Here is a 17,685-nt window from a genome sequence, read left to right on the forward strand (position 1 = left end):
ACACTCTCTCTCTCTCCCTCCCACTCCCTCTCCCTCCCACTGCCCTATCTCTCTCCCTCCCACCCTCTCTCCCTTCCACTGTCTCTCTCTCTCTCCCTCCCTCTCCTTCCCACTCTCTCTCCCTCCCTCCTACTCTCTCTCCTTCCCACTCTCTCTCTCTTCCGCCCCCCCATTCCCTCTCTCTTTCTCCCCCCTCCCTCCCCCACTCCCTCTCTCTTTCTCCCACCCGTCCCCCCACTCCCTCTCTTTCTCCTGCCCACCCCACTCCCTCTCTCTTTATCCTCCCCCACTCCCTCCGCCCCCTCTCCCCCCCACTCCATCTCCCTCCCCCACTCTCTCTCTCTTACAATAACTCACCTTTCCATCCAACTCCTGCTTCCCACAAGTGTGCGTGTTCTATCAGAAACCCATTTAATTCGTTATCATCCAAGTCTCATCTTTTCGCTCAAATCAATATGCAATCATTCTCTACAAGAAGTAGAGGATGACTCGATATTGATTTGAGTGAAAAGTTGAGACTTTGATAATAAGGAAAGGGTTTCTGAGTTGTGGTAAGAGAGAACCTGCTTTTCCTGATCTTGTCTCATGTTCTTCCCTCCAGGCCTTTAAGTGTGTTACCCACCCCCACCTCATGACCATTCCCGTTTCTACACCCACTGAGAGCCTGTTCCCCTCTCACCTGGAACTTTTACTTTAGTCCTGTGATGCATCCGTGAATTATTGTACTCCTGTTTCCCCTTCACCCCACTTTCTTTATTGTGACCCTTCACCCTCTGTTGTGCTCACCCATGAGCCTTGACACTTGTATTTAAAAATAACAAAGTTCTGCTTTGTCTCCCAATTCACACTCACCCAGTTACGTTGAAAACCCAGACCGGTTGAGATTACCTCTGCAGGCTTTACGGAATGAAGGATTGTTTCGGCGTTGTATTTCCATGCAGGTACACGGATTTTGTTTTAATGTAGAGCAAGAGCACAACATGGAAAGTTTTGCTTGTCGGACTTTGTTTGAGATGATCGCTTGTTCGTTTTCCAACTTTCAGTCTACTGCTGCAACAGAAGAGGACTTGCTGCTTTGTCACAGGTATGAATTGCATTGCCGTGCCTGATGTGCTTTCTGACTCTTCTTTCTGGGTGCAGTCACCTCTAGTGACCAATCACCTGGGTAGTGCAACAACATTTCATCCTTGGATGTGTGCCAGATCTGCTGTTGCACATCACGAAAGCATCTAGCTGTATCTCTCGACTGTAGGCATAGTCGAGCAGTGACTTGGAATTTGGCTGGGATGTCGGCGATCACTCGCCTACACTTTGTCTATAGGCACTGTGGTATCTTTCGATGTCTGCCCAGGAATGTCAGCAAATGGGACGAAAGACCTAACGTCCCTCCATAGGGCTTGTTGTCTGGCTGTCTGTGAGCAGGATATCTCGTAACGTTATGGACGGATTCGGACCAAATTTGGTGGACAGGTTGGGTGTGTGACACGGACGAATTGATTATATTTTGGTGAAGATCCGGATCCTGGGAGTTTTAAGTGATTCTTCACCATTGAGAGATATGACCAACACGATGTATATAGCACGATATGTCAAAAAGTTGTGGACGAATTTGGACGAAGCTTGTTGGATGAGTTGGTAGGTGACAAGAACAAGCTCATTCGATTTTGAAGGTCAGGATGTAGATCCAACCTTTCAGTTTGTTACCAAACCTAAACTCTTCAGCCTAGCGGAGGTATGCACTTTACCGAGTGCTGTTCTAGTAAGTTGGAGAATACATGGACCATTTATATGTTCTTGTTTTCCTTCTGACAGCCCCAGGTACATCGAGCTGGTGAAACGAACTGGAGCACAAAGTGAAGAGGAGTTAAAGATTCTGTCGGACTCTTACGATTTTGTGTATTTCCATCAGGTGCGTTATGTTTTAGTTCGACCATCTCTGCCTTTCGATGTTGCAAAGGCCAAACTGCTTTCCCCATAATCATTCCATGCCTGCTGTGGTTCCTTCTTAGTCTGTTGGATAATATTTACAGATTGAATTTTAGGACCTCTGGTTCAAAATCAGCAGCGATTAATTTATCAAATTCTGTAAACAAAGACGATCCCAATTGTTGATGATTGTTTGCTTAATTTACACCTAGCATCCTTTGAGGTGTACTGGTGTTGTACTAGTCTGGTGTTGGCTAAGCGGTTCGGGTGCCGGCTTGGGATCCTAGGATCCTGGGTTCGAATCCCGGTCGATCGCTGAATTAACGCCAGGGGGGTTGACTCAGCCCGTAATCCTTCCGAGGTCGGCAAATTGAGTACCAGCTTGCTGGGATGAATGATCCCGGTGTGTACCCCGGTTTAGAATAGGTACACCGTATCCCTGCGCATCGTAAGAGGCGACTAAGGGTTGGCGTCAGGAAGGGCATCCGGCCATAAAAACATTGCCTCAAACAGGGAACCATGATTGTCATGGGGCCCGCTAGGCTAACCCCCGCTCTAGCGGGGAAAAATGGCCTTAAAACGATCATTCATTCATTTCATTCATCCTTGAGGTGTACAAAGTGTTAATGGGTCATTGTTATCATCGCACAGGCCAACCATGATGCAAATCACGTCTTGCCTGCCAGTCATGATGGCATGGCATGCCATGATTACCGTTAACATAAGCATGCTTAATGTAAGTTTTTTTTAATTAATGTAATGTAAATAATTACCGTTAACATAAGCTTAATTCCACGCATCCACCTCATTGACATTGATTCGATAGCGTTCCACTAAACCCCAAAGCCAAAAACAATTTTGAAAAACCTGGGCTACAAAGATCTTTGGGTCCATACAGTATGATACCGTTTCTGCCACTCTTTTATGTTGACTGTCCACTGCACCCCCTGAAGTTCTCGTTGAGCTATTCTATTGTTCATGTGGAAAAATGTTGAATCGTTAAATGTGATTATCGCTGTTTACAAGGTCAAACTGGTGTGCCGTTAATCATTACAGAATGTTGGTTTGTTTATGCATTTGTTACACATTATTATTGGCGGGTTGGACTGAAAAATTACAATTGAAAGTTGAGTAGAAACTGACCGAGGCACAGCGTTAGAATGACGGACCAGTCTTGTTCGTTAAGGCCAGGGTTGACCTGCGACCCCAGGACAGGTGTAACTACAACTGCACTCAGTAGAGAGCATACCACCGCCAAGCTGAACAGTTTACATTTTGTATCCCACTGGTAGGTCGGATCTGGATCCAGACCTCAACCAAAATCGAATCTGCTTCTTCTTGTCACCGAACCAACTCATCCACCAAGTTTTATCATAATCCGTCAACAACTTTATGATATATCGTGCTATATATCGTTTTTGGCCCTATCTCTCAATGGTGAAGAATCACTTATAAAATTAAAAAATATATCGTATCAGCATCTGGATCTTCACCAAAATCGAATCGATTCGTCCTGGTCATGCGCACAACCTGTCCACCAAATTTAGTCCGAATCCATCCATAACCTTTTGAGATATGCTGCTCACAGACAGGCAAACAGACGGTTGAAAACATAGCCTCCGTCCACCTTGGGTGGCAAGGATAACAATTGATGGAATCAACAGAACGTTGATCGAAGAATGCTAACCGCTTTGAGAACCAAGGAGAAGCTTGCGTTTCATGTGTTTAATATCCTTTGGCAGAGCAAAAGAGCACTTCATCATCAGAGCAAAATAAAATCTGACACTTTTGACGGGAATGGAACGAAGCGATAATGCCTGAAATATCAGCATCTCTTCACGTTCATGGGTCTTTTGTTAGCCTCACAGCATCATTTAATAGAGTATTTCAGACGTAGGTAAATTTAGCAAAGAACTGTATAGCTTGATTTCCCACATTGATGTTTGGTTGAATGTATGGCTTCCCCCAAGCCCGTTGGTAGAAGATTGAGGTTGGTTGATTGATGCTTTGCAGTGCATGTCCCCTACCGGCTTGTTCCAAGCAAAAAAGTCACAAGTTGGTGGAAACCCCCCCCCCCCCCCAAAAAACTGGATGCCTTCTATCCTGTAAATAAAGGGTTTCTATTACACACACCTCCATGTGTACAGCATAGAAATTTTAAATAATTTACATTGAGGAACGACCAACATACTGGCATTTGGTGGCCATTTTGTTCTATTGGTTCTACACCCGTGACGATACTTTTACTTTTATATATGACCCACATGTTTCTATTGTGCTCATGAACTATTGAATTTGAATGAGATATTGCTGACCATGTACAATACTGAGAATCATGTTGCATGCTGAGGAAGGGGAAGTGTCTCCCTCCACATGAGACGTGTCTGTGTGCACCACCTGTGCAGGATTCGTTTAAAGCTGCCTGCTTTGCGGTTGGCAGTGTACTGGAGCTAGCAGATCGGGTGTTAAAAGGTGACGTCAGAAATGGTTTTGCTCTTGTAAGGTGCGTGGGTGATCAAATGACCTCTTCAATATCATCTTGGGAACACTTTGCTTTTAGCATACGTTGTGTTAAACTCTTGTCTGCAATCGCATTGCGATGCTGGGCCCACAATCTCATGATGCTTGTTGCATTATATAAATGATTATTATTATTATTATTATTTTTGTTTTTTTGTATACAAGCTCGAGGCTCGTTACAAATAAAGGAACATTAATCAGAACATTAATGAGCGAACATTAATCACAAAAAAAAAAAACGGACATACAAAACGTACAATAAAGGGAGCGGGAGACAAGAAGGGGAGAGAGAGGAAAGCACACAAGTACAACAGCAGAGAACAGGGAGATCTGTGGGAGGGAGAGGGCTTGGGGGGAGGAGGCATGGGAAGGGTGGGGAGGAAGAGGTATAAAACACATGGACACTGCCAGGAGGTTTTTGATAGTGGAAGAGAAGAGATTATTATTTTTTTTTTTTGTATACAAGATTGAGGCTCGTGTAAGAGCTAACATTGATCACAAAAAGACAAACTGACACATAAAACATATGATAAAGGGAGTGGGAGACAAGATGGAGAGCAGGGACATCGGGAGATCTGTGGGAGGGAGAGGGCTTGGGGGGGAGGTTTGAAAGGGAGGAGCAAGGGGGGAGATTTAAAGGGAAGGATGGAGATTTGGAGGGGAGGGGGAGTTTCAGAGGTGATGGGGGGGGGGGGGGAATTGAAAGGGAGGAGTGAGGGGGGAGTTTTGGAGGGGAGGTGTGAGGGTGGAGTTTAGAAAGTGGATAAAAAAAAAAACCCACCGTTTAGAGGCCATTTTTCCCCGCAAAGCGGGGGTTGGCCTTTTTCGGGGACCGTGGTTGTTGTTGTTTTTTGGTCCCCTTTTTGAAGCAATGTTTTACGGCCGGATGCCCTTCCTGCCGCCAACCCTGTTTGTCGCCTTTTTACGACGCACAGGGAATTACCAGTGAACTGGTACTCAATTAGCCGACCTCGGAAGGATGACAGGCTGAGTCAACCCGCCTGGCGTTAATTCAGCGATCAACTGGGATTCGAACCCAGGATCCTTGGTATCCTAAGCTGGCACCCTAGCCGCTAGCCCAACACCAGGGATTATGAAAGTGGATGATGAATGAAAAACAAACATTTATTACAAACTGGGTTTATTGTGATTTTCAAGTCAGGGATCTGTTTAAAAATGATAGAGTATGGGTGGAATGAAGGTGAGTTTAGAGAATGTATAAAGGAAGGACTGTAAGAGATTGAATTTTTTTTGAAGTGGAATGAATTGAAGAGGAAATTGAAAAAAGCCTTTTAAATTGGAAGAAAAACAGCCTGTTGTAATAAACCACTGAATAAAACAATGTGAAAAACAATCTGGGAAAAGTCTCGAAGTGAGGACGTGGATTTGAGAAAGAAGGAGAAAGGGTTGAATGAGTATGGAGGAACTAGAGTTGGAAAGGATGGAGAGGTGGAAGAAAAAGGAGATGAAGGGGGCGGCGCACACGGCAAGACAAGGGGGCGAGAGATCAAGCACGTGTCCGCGAGGAGAGAAATAATTAATAAAGGAATTTTTTTTTTTTTTGTATTTAAAACGTTAGACAAAGGGTAAGATGTTCGTGGGAGGTATGGGGAGAAAAGAAAATCAAAGAAACATGCAAATACAGCGAAGGAAAGAACTTATATTCACAAAATACTGATGGGGTGAGGGAGCCTAGAGAGACCAGGCCACGCACGAGGTGTGAACAAAAAACGACTAATTACACACAAGTTTGCTATAATTGCAAAACCAAAACCAACTAGAAACACACAATAACACATACGCAATAAAATAACCAGTGGAAATTTGACAAAGACACGAATGGGAAAATACTCAAACTTCGATGCCGTGGAGAGATCGAAGTAAGCCTCCTCGCTCGAGGACCCGGAAGCGGAAGTCTTGTGATTTGAAGAAACAAAGACAAAACAAAACGTTTTGATTTTTTTTTAAAAACTGGGGTATATTGTAATCGGCTCCTGTCTGTCTGTGCATCCATCCGTCATGCCATCTCCTAAATGGTTGTGCAGAAATTCACCAAACTTAGTCGTTATGATCACCACATGGCACGAAGGTGCAAGAGCGGTGTCATTTTTGGTCCCGCCCCCCTGTGGTGGGGTCAAACAGTTAAATAACGAAAAATGCAATTATGGGCGTGTTTTTAAACATTTAAAAATTAACCTTTATATATGCAGTCAACATTGGGAGATGCATGATATATTTATCGAGTTTTTGGATTTGATCCCATGTCAAAATGGGAAAACAGATTAAACTCAAAATTTGATATTGGGCCATTCCTAGTGGAACATTTTGCCCTTTTCACCCCTCAGCCCAAATTGGGCTAAGGGGTATTGTCGTCCGGGCGTCCGTCAACTTTTGGTTTCTGTCAATTTCAAGGAGAAGGGCTTGTCCGATTAAATCCATTTTTGCAGTGTGTGTTGGGGTTGAGTAGAGGAAGGTTCCTTTCGAAAATGGGCGCGCTGCGATTTTCAATATTGCCGCCACGGCAGCCATCCGGGCGTCTGTCAACTTTTGGTTTCCGTCAATTTCGAGCAGAATGGCTTGTCCGATTAAATTCATTTTTGCAGTGTGTGTTGGGTTTGGGCAGAGGAAGGTTCCTTTCGAAAATGGGCGCGCTGCGATTTTCAATATGGCTCCACGGTAGCCATCTTGAAATTGGTTTCCGTCAATTTTGAGCAGAACGGCTTGTCCGATTAAATCCATGTTTGTAGTGTGCGTTGGGGTTGAGTAGAGGAAGGTGCCTTTCGAAAATGGGCGTGCTGCGATTTTCAATATGGCCGCCACGGCAGCCATCTTGAAATTGCTTTCCACCATGCATGGGCTGAGGGGTTATGCCCGCTTTGCGGTGCTATTTTGTTAGTGTTGCAAAACCACTTGTCTCACTTGTGTTAGTGTTTCAAAACCACTTTTTGCACTTGTGCAGGCGTTGAAAACCACTCTCCGCACTTGAGCCAGTGTTGCAAAACCACTTTTCGCTCTTGTGTTAGTGTTGCAAAACCACTTTTCGCACTTGTGTTAGTGTTGCAAAACCATTTTCCGCACTTGTGCTGGCATTGAAAAGCACTTTCCGTACTTGTGTTAGTGTTGAAAACCATTTTTCGCCCTCATGTTGGTGTTCAAAAACACTTTTCGCATTTGTGTTAGTGTTGCGAAACCACTTTTTGCACTTGTGCTGGCGTTGCAGAACCACTACCCACACCTGTGCTGGCATTGAATACCACTTTTTCCTCTTTTGCTTGTGTTGAAAACCACTTTTCGCACTTGTGTTAGTGTTGCAAAACCATTTTCTGCACTTGTGCTGGCATTGCAGAACCACTACCTGCACTTGTGCTGGCATTGAAAACCACTTTTTGCACTTGTGTTGGTGTTGAAAAGCACTTTTTGCTCTTATGCTAGTGTTGAAAACCAATTTTCGCGCTCCTGTTAGTTTTGCAAAACCACTTTCCGCACTCGTGCTAGTGTTGTAGACCATTATTCACATTTGTGTTATTGTTGCAAAAACCAATTTCCACACTTATGCTGGCGTTGAAAACCACTTTCAGCACTCATGCTCGTGTTGAAAACCACTTTTTGCATTTGGATTAGTGTTGCAAAAACCAATTTCCACACTTATGCTGGCGTTGAAAACCACTTGCCGCACTTGTGGTTGTGTTGAAAACCACTTTTTGTACTTGTGTTAGTGTTGCAAAACCATTTGTCTCACTTGTGTTAGTGTTGCAAAACCACTTTTCGCACTTGTGTTAGTGTTGCAAAACCACTTTTCGTACTTGTGTTAGTGTTGCAAAACCATTTTCCGCACTTGTGCTGGCATTGAAAACCACTTTCCGCACTTGAGCTGGTGTTGAAGAACCACTTTCTGCACCTGTGCTGGCATTGAATACCACTTTTTGCACTTGTGTTGGTGTTGCAAAACCATTTTCCGCAATTGTGCTGGCGTTGAAAACCACTTTCCGTACTTGTGCTAGTTTTGCAAAACCAATTTTCGCACTTGCGCTCGTGTTGAAAAACACTTCCCACACTTGTGTTAGTGTTGCAAAACCACTTTTCGCACTTGTGTTAGTGTTGCAAAACCATTTTCCGCACTTGTGCTGGCATTGAAAACCACTTTCCGCACTTGAGCTGGTGTTGAAGAACCACTTTCTGCACTTGTGCTGGCATTGAATACCACTTTTCACACATGTGCTAGTATTGCAAAACCACTTTCCGCACTTGTGCTGGTGTTGAAAACCACTTTTTGCACTTGTGTTAGTGTTGCAAAACCACTTTCCACACTTGTGTTAGTGTTGCAAACCACTTTCCACACTGGCGCTGGTGTCGTAAACCATTATTCGCATTTGTGTTAGTGTTGCAAAAACCAATTTCCACACTTATGCTGGCGTTGGAAACCACTTTCAGCACTCGTGCTCATGTTGAAAACCACTTTTCGCATTTGGGTTAGCATTGCAAAACCACTTTTCGCACTCGTGCTGGCATTGAAAACCACTTTACGCCCAAGTGTTGTTGTTGAAAACCACTTTCCGCACTCGTGCTCATGTTGAAAACCACTTTTCGCATTTGGGTTAGTGTTGAAAACCACTTTCCGCACTTGCGCTAGTGTTTGAAAACCACAATTCGCATTTGTCTTAGTGTTGCAAAACCAAGTTCCACACTTGTGCTGGCATTGAAAACCACTTTCCGCACTCGTGCTAGCATTGAAAACCACTTTACGCCCAAGTGTTGTTGTTGAAAACCACTTTCCGCACTCGTGCCCGTGTTGAAAACCACTTCCCGCACCTGCGCTTGTGTTGCAAAACCACTTGCTACACTTGTGTGAGTGTTGAAAACCACTTTTCGCATTTGGGTTAGCATTGCAAAACCACTTTTCGCACTCGTGCTGGCATTGAAAACCACTTTACGCCCAAGTGTTGTTGTTGAAAACCACTTTCCGCACTCGTGCTCATGTTGAAAACCACTTTTCGCATTTGGGTTAGTGTTGAAAACCACTTTCCGCACTTGCGCTAGTGTTTGAAAACCACAATTCGCATTTGTCTTAGTGTTGCAAAACCAAGTTCCACACTTGTGCTGGCATTGAAAACCACTTTTCGCATTTGGGTTAGTATTGTAAAACTACTTTTCGCACTTGTGTTAGTGTTGCAAAACCACTTTTCGCACTTGCGCTCGTGGTGAAAAACACTTTTTGCACTTGCGCTCGTGTTGAAAAACACTTCCCACACTTGTGTTAGTGTTGAAAACCACTTTCCGCACTTGCGCTAGTGTTTGAAAACCACAATTCGCATTTGTGTTCGTGTTGCAAAACCAAGTTCCACACTTGTGCTGGCATTGAAAACCACTTTCCGCACTCGTGCTCGTGTTGAAAACCACTTTTCGCATTTGGGTTAGCATTGCAAAACCACTTTTCGCACTCGTGCTAGCATTGAAAACCACTTTACGCACAAGTGTTGTTGTTGAAAACCAGTTCCGCACTCGTGCTCGTGTTGAAAATCACTTTTCGCATTTGGGTTAGTATTGCAAAACCACTTTTCGCACTTGTGTTGGTGTTGCAAAACCACTTTTCGCGCTCCTGTTAGTGTTGCAAAACCACTTTCCGCACTCGTGCTAGTGTTGTAAACCATTATTCACATTTGTGTTGGTGTTACAAAAACCAATTTCCACACTTATGCTGGCGTTGAAAACCACTTTCAGCACTCGTGCTCGTGTTGAAAACCACTTTTTGCATTTCGGTTAGTGTTGCAAAAACCAATTTCCACACTTATGCTGGCGTTGAAAACCACTTGCCGCACTTGTGGTTGTGTTGAAAACCACTTTTTGTACTTGAGCTAGTGTTGCAAAACCACTTGTCTCACTTGTGTTAGTGTTGCAAAACCATTTTCCGCACTTGTGCTGCATTGAAAACCACTTTCCGCACTTGAGCTGGTGTTGAAGAACCACTTTCTGCATTTGTGCTGGCATTAAATACCACTTTTTGCACTTGTTGGTGTTGCAAAACCACTTTCCACACTTGTGCTGGCATTGAAAACCACTTTCACACATGTGCAAGTATTGCAAAACCACTTTCCGCACTTGTGCTGGTGTTGAAAACCACTTTTTGCACTTGTGTTAGTGTTGCAAAACCACTTTCCACACTTGTGTTAGTGTTGCAAACCACTTTCCACACTGGCGCTGGTGTCGTAAACCATTATTCGCATTTGTGTTAGTGTTGCAAAAACCAATTTCCACACTTATGCTGGCGTTGAAAACCACTTTCAGCACTCGTGCTCGTGTTGAAAACCACTTTTCGCATTTGGGTTAGCATTGCAAAACCACTTTTCGCACTCGTGCTGGCATTGAAAACCACTTTACGCACAAGTGTTGTTGTTGAAAACCACTTTCCGCACTCGTGCTCGTGTTGAAAACACTTTTTGCATTTGGGTTAGTATTGCAAAACCACTTTTCGCACTTGTGTTAGTGTTGCAAAGCCACTTTTCGTACTTGTGTTAGTGTTGCAAAACCATTTTCCGCACTTGTGCTGGCGTTGAAAACCACTTTCCGTACTTGTGCTAGTTTTGCAAAACCACTTTCCGCACTTGTGCTAGTGTTGCAAAACACTTTTTTCACTTGCGCTCGTGTTGAAAAACACTTTTTGCACGTGCGCTCGTGTTGAAAAATACTTTCCACACTCGTGCTAGTGTTGTAAACCATTATTCACATTTGTGTTGGTGTTGCAAAAACCAATTTCCACACTTATGATGGCGTTGAAAACCACTTTCTGCACTTTTCCCACTTGTGTTGGTATTGCAAAACCTCTTTCCGCACCTGTGCTCTTGTTGCAAAAAGGACTTTTCGTCCTCATGTTAGTGTTAAAAACCACTTTTCGCACTTGCGTTAGTGTTGCAAAACCACTTTTTGTACTTGTGTTAGTGTTGCAAAACCATTTTCCGCACTTGTGCTGGCGTTGGAAACCACTTTCCGCACTTGAGCTGTTGTTGCAAAACCACTTTCCACACTTGAGCTGGTGTTGCAAAACCACTTTCCGCACTTGAGCTGGTGTTGCAAAACCACTTTCAGCACTTGAGCTGGTGTTGCAAAACCACTTTTCGCACTCGTGCTAGCATTGAAAACCACTTTACGCACAAGTGTTGGTGTTGAAAACCACTTTCCGCACTCATGCTCCTGTTTAAAACCACTTTTTGCATTTGGGTTAGGATTGCAAAACTACTTTTCGCTCTTGTGTAAGTGTTGCAAAACCATTTTCCGCACTTGTGCTGGCATTGAAAAGCACTTTTTGCTCTTATGCTAGTGTTGCAGAACCACTTTTCGCACTTGTGTTGGCGTTGAAAACCACCTTCAGCACTTGTGCCAGCATTGAAAACCACTTTTTGCACTTGTGCTAGTGTTGCAAAACCAATTTCCACACATATGCTGGCGTTGAAAAACACTTTCCGCACTTTTCGCACTTATGCTGGCATTAAAAACCACTTTCTGCACTCGTGCTAGTGTTGAAAACCACTTATCGCACTTGTGTTAGTGTTGCAAAACCACTTTCCGCACTTGTGCTGTCATTCAAAACCACTTTCCGTGCTCGTACTCGTGTTGAAAACCACTTATCGCACTTGTGTTGGTGTTGCAAAACCACTTTTCACACTTGTGTTGGTGTTGCAAACCCACTTTTCACACTTGTGTTAGTGTTGCAAAACCATTTTCCGCACTTGTGCTGGCATTGAATTACACTTTTTGCACTTGTGTTAGTGTTGAAAACCACTCTCCGCACTCGTGCTGGTGTTGAAAACCACTTTCCGCACTTGAGCTAGTGTTGCAGAACGACTACCCGCACTTGTGCTGGCATTGAAAACCACTTTTTGCACTTGTGTTTGTGTTGAAAACCACTTTTCGCATGTGTTGGTGTTGCAAAACCACTTTTTGCACTTGTGTTAGTGTTGCAAAACCTCTTTCCACACTTGTGCTGGCGTTGAAAACCACTTTCCGCACCTGCGCTCGTGTTGCAAAACCACTTGCTACACTTGTTAGTGTTGAAAACCACTTTCCGCACTTGAGCTAGTGTTGCAGAACGACTACCCGCACTTGTGCTGTCATTGAAAACCAGTTTTTCGCACTCGTGCTAGTGTTGAAAACCACTTTTCGCATTTGGGTTAGTGTTGCAAAACCACTTTCTGCACTCGTGCTAGTGTTGTTAACCATTATTCGCATTTGTGTTGGTGTTGCAAAAACCAATTTCCACACTTATGCTGGCGTTGAAAACCACTTTTTGCTCTTGTTTTTGTGTTGCAAAACCACTTTCCACACTTGTGCTGGCATTGAAAACCACTTTCCGCACCTGCGCTCGTGTTGCAAAACCACTTGCCACACTTGTGTTCGTGTTGAAAACCACTCCGCACTCGTGCTGGTGTTGAAAACCACTTTCCACACTTGAGCTAGTCTTGTAAACCATTATTCGCATTTGTGTTGGTGTTGCAAAAACCAATTTCCACACTTATGCTGGCGTTGAAAACCACTATCCTTACTCGTGCTAGTGTTGAAAACCACTTTTTGCACTTGGGTTCGTGTTGAAAACCACTTTTCGCACTTGGGTTCGTGTTGAAAACCACTTTCCACACTTGTGTTGGTGTTGCAAACCACTTTCCGCACCTGCACTAGTGTTGAAAAACACTTTTTGCACTTGTGTTAGTGTTGAAAACCACTTATCGCACTTATGCTCGTGTTGAAAACCATTTTCCACACTTGTGTTAGTGTTGCAAAACCACTTTCCGCACTTGTGTTAGTGTTGAAAAACCACTTTTCGCACTTGTGTTAGTGTTGCAAAACCATTTTCCGCACTTGTGCTGGCATTGAATTACACTTTTTGCACTTGTGTTAGTGTTGCAAAACCACTTTCCACACTTGTGTTAGTGTTGAAAACCACTCTCCGCACTCGTGCTGGTGTTGAAAACCACTTTCCGCACTTGAGCTAGTGTTGCAGAACGACTACCCGCACTTGTGCTGGCATTGAAAACCACTTTTTGCACTTGTGTTAGTGTTGCAAAACCACTTCCACACTTGTGATGGCATTGAAAACCAGTTTTTCGCACTCGTGCTAGTGTTGAAAACCTGTTTTCGCATTTGGGTTAGTGTTGCAAAACCACTTTCCGCACTCGTGCTAGTGTTGTAAACCATTATTTGCATTTGTGTTGGTGTTGCAAAAACCAATTTCCACACTTATGCTGGCGTTGAAAACCACTTTTTGTTCTTGTGTTAGTGTTGCAAAACCACTTTCCACACTTGTGCTGGCATTGAAAACCACTTTCCGCACCTGCGCTCGTGTTACAAAACCACTTGCCACACTTGTGTTAGTGTTGAAAACCACTTTCCGCACTTCAGCTAGTGTTGTAAACCATTATTTGCATTTGTGTTGGTGTTGCAAAAACCAATTTCCACACTTATGCTGGCATTGAAAACCACTTTCAGCACTTGAGCTAGTGTTGCAGAACCACTTTTCGCACTTGTGTTAGCGTTGAAAACCACTTTCAGCACTTGTGCTGGCGTTGAAAACCACTTTTTGCACTTGTGCTAGTGTTGCAAAACCAATTTCCACACATATGCTGGCGTTGAAAACCACTTTCCGCACTTTTTGCACTTGTGTTGGTATTGCAAAACCACTTTCTGCACCTGCGCTCTTGTTACAAAACGACTTTTCGTCCTCGTGTTAGTGTTGAAAACCACTTATCGCACTTGTGTTAGTGTTGCAAAACCACTTTCCACACTTGTGCTGGCATTGAAAACCACTTTCCGCACTTGAGCTCGTCTTGCAGAACCACGTTTCGCACTTGTGTTCGCGTTGAAAACCACTTTTCCGCACCTGCGGTCGTGTTGCAAAACCACTTGCCACACTTGTGTTCGTGTTGAAAACCACTCCCCACACTCGTGCTCGTGTTGAAAACCACTTTTGGCACTTGTGATGGCATTGAAAATCAGTTTTCGCACTTGGGTTAGTGTTAAGCACTTTTTTCCCTTATGCTCGTGTTGAAAACCACTTTTCGCGCTCCTGTTAGTGTTCAAAACCACTTTTAGCACTTGTGTTAGTGTTGCAAAACCACTTTCTGCACTCGTACTGCCGTTGAAAACCACTTCTCGCACCTGCGTTCGTGTTGCAAAACCACTTTTCGCCCTCATGTTAGTGTTGAAAAACACTTTTCGCACTTGTGTTCGTGTTGCAAAACCACTTTTCGCACTTGTGTTAGTGTTGCAAAACTATTTTCCGCACTTGTGCTGGCGTTGAAACCACTTTCCGCACTTGAGCTGGTGTTGCAGAACCACTTTCTGCACATGTGCTGGCATTGAATACCACTTTTCATCCCTCAGCCCAAATGGGGCTCAGGGGTATTGTCTTCACGGGCGTCGTCCGGGCGTCGGTCAACTTTTGGTTTCCGTCAATTTCAAGGAGAACGGCTTGTCCGATTAAATCCATTTTTGCAGTGTGTGTTGTGGTTGAGTGGAGGAAGGTTCCTTTCGAAAATGGATGCGCTACGATTTTCAATACGGCCGCTATGGCAGCCATCTTGAAATTGGTTTCCGTCAATTTCGAGCAGAATGGCTTGTCCGATTAAATTCATTTTTGCAGTGTTTGTTGGGGTTTGGTCGAGGAAGGTGCCTTTCGAAAATGGGCGCGCTGCGATTTTCAATATGGCCGCCACGGCAGCCATCTTGAAATTGGTTTCCGTCAATTTCAAGCAGAACGGCTTGTCCGATTAAATCCATTTTTGCAGTGTGTGTTGGGGTTGAGTAGAGGAAGTTTCCTTTCGAAAATGGCCACCTGCGATTTTCAATATGGGCGCCACAGCAGCCATCTTGTAATTGGTTTCCACCGCATGGGCTGAGGGGTTACGCCCGCTTTGCGTTGTTATTTATTTAACTTTGCTTCAGGTGGGAAACATGGGGATTTGCGATGGTGTGCCATCGACTTCGCTCTAGTTATACTTGTTTCCAACATGAATCATCCAATCACCTTTCATCAGTAAAGTGCGTTGCTACGATATGGCATGATATACAATTCACTTTGTCCTGAACTGACTTTGGAGCATCCCATAATTGTAGGAATGCTCTCGTTGATATTTTTTTGTGAACAGTAAAATGCTTGGCATCTCACTTTTTAAATTCTTAAAACCATTTTTTGTTTATTTTCTCAAAAAAATTCAGACACCAAGCCAAACGGCCTATTGCACTATTTCCACAGCCTATCGTTGTCAGCAATCCTGTTTTAAATTGGAAGTGATTGGTGATTGGCAGTTGGACTGTTGACTTCAATAACTTGGTGAGATCTCATTGAGCTAACTTAGTCACTCCTTTCCCCTCCCACTGAACAAATGTTTGTGGTTTAGGCCTCCGGGGCATCATGCAGGGCCCGACGAGGCATCTGGCTTCTGTTTGTTCAACAATGTGGCAATCACAGCTATGCATGCAATCAACAGATTGGGTCTTGACAGGTGAGCCAAAGGGTACTTCCTGGTTAGGATAATGCAATGCAATAAATATTTACCATATTGTTTAATAAACTTTTAAGCATTACTCAAAAGTTGATATTTGGTATGGCTGGGTGTGTCTTTGCAGAGTTTTGATTGTTGACTGGGATGTTCACCATGGGCAGGGCCTGCAGAGAATGTTTGAAAAAGATCCAAGGTATGGCTGCTGAATTTGAGGATAACATAATTTCTTTATGCTTTTAGACTTAGAGGGTCAGAGTTGTGGTTGCGATGATGGGGAGTATAAGGATGGGTTGTCACATTTATAGACGTGGTGCTTGGATTCATTAATATCATGCAAACAAATCTTGAATTGTGAATATATTGTTACGTGGATGGAGGTGGGAGGGGGAGGGGAGGGGGTCAAAAAGTTAGAATTGTAGGAAATAAATGTAGACAGATTTTAGTGTGGACTGTGTGTTTTGAGTAGGTTAGATTGCCATTTATCAGGGACATGTTAGGGCTAAGTCGTGTTGTTAAATGTGTTGCTGAGGAGGCAGTGTGTGTAATTTAGAGACAGTATGGCTCAAGGAAAAGGTTGTATGGTGTAAAACCTCCTGTCCAGGCAAGGCCAGGGGAGGAATTGAGCCCAAAAGCACATGGGAAAGTGCTACGCTTTTAAAAAGGCCCATTACGAACTGCCAATGCGGGCCATGGCAGCATAGTCTGTTGTAGAGCCTTGGAGAGGGGACGGACACCAAAGTATGAGGCACTGCCCACCAGAAATGGTGGTAAATGAATGCCCACCATGTACTGAGGGCGGGCCAGAGGACCTGCCGTGCAGAAGGACAGGGACTCTGTGGAAAAGTACTGGCAGTGCAAGTTAGTGTTGGAGTGGGAACCTTGTGAGAAGAAGGTCTCTTTCTGTCTCTCTCGCTCTTTCTGGCTGGTTATTTTGATCACCCACTCTGCTTCATCACCGGGATAGGGAGGACTGCTCTCTGGAGTTGTGGACGCCGCCTCTCAATCGCTCCTGCCACCCCTCATGTTCCCGAGCTGTACTTTGTCCTGCACATTCTCGGCTTTGTGCATGTTACGTCCTTGCCTGTTTTCCCCATAGTTTGAGTGAGTCCGTTTTCTGTGATGCCTTGTGGGGATAGGATTATATATTCCTTTTCACTGTATACAAGTTACTTATTCTCCCTTCTCCCTATTCGTGTATGTTGACTCACTTACTTGGTTTGTCCTTTCCATGTCCTGTCCAACTTTCTCCCCGTACTCCTTATTCTTCTTCATCCGTATGCAGCACAGGGCTGCAGCATAGCATCATTGGCAATACCCTCCACTGGTTATGGCAGAAATTTGGAATTTGGTCATGGTGCCGGTGATAGCTCACCTACTCTTTGTGAAAGACACCATGAGATCTTTAACACATCCACCAACGAATGCTGGCAGATGGGATGACCGTTTAACGTCCATCCGACGGATGAGACACACACTGCACACTGTAAATTGGAAGGACGATGAGGTAGAAGACCCATCTGCTAGCACTTGGTGGAAGTGCCGTCACTTCTTGGGGCACTCCTCTTAAATGCTGAATGTCAATCAAGGAAGCAGCACGCACTATTTTTAGAGACTTTGGTAGCCATTTGCAAAGTCTCTTAAACATGTTACGTGCTGCTTCTTTACCTATTGAGTGAGCACCAACACCAAACGTGCAGAATGCTTTTTGGTGTTAAGTTTATGACAGCTTAGCCCAAGGTGTATACAGTCA

The 17,685-nt window shown here is 44.1% G+C and overlaps 1 protein-coding gene across 4 annotated transcripts in view; it reads left to right on the forward strand.

Moving 5' to 3' along the window:
* The window catches only part of LOC137425538 (protein deacetylase HDAC6), an 88,991-nt gene that overhangs the window by 28,313 nt on the left and 42,993 nt on the right, over positions 1-17,685 (forward strand). For all 4 annotated transcript variants that reach the window (XM_078776771.1, XM_068114069.2, XM_068114068.2 and 1 more), the window contains exons 4-9: positions 857-941; positions 1,044-1,084; positions 1,813-1,909; positions 4,332-4,429; positions 15,831-15,935; positions 16,060-16,128. In XM_078776771.1, the coding sequence (XP_078632897.1) occupies positions 857-941; positions 1,044-1,084; positions 1,813-1,909; positions 4,332-4,429; positions 15,831-15,935; positions 16,060-16,128 (495 nt within the window). The remainder of the gene's footprint in view (positions 1-856; positions 942-1,043; positions 1,085-1,812; positions 1,910-4,331; positions 4,430-15,830; positions 15,936-16,059; positions 16,129-17,685) is intronic.

The sequence above is a fragment of the Myxine glutinosa genome, chromosome 4, assembly GCF_964187855.1.
Source record: "Myxine glutinosa chromosome 4, kmMyxGlut1.1, whole genome shotgun sequence".
Lineage (NCBI taxonomy): Eukaryota > Metazoa > Chordata > Myxini > Myxiniformes > Myxinidae > Myxine > Myxine glutinosa.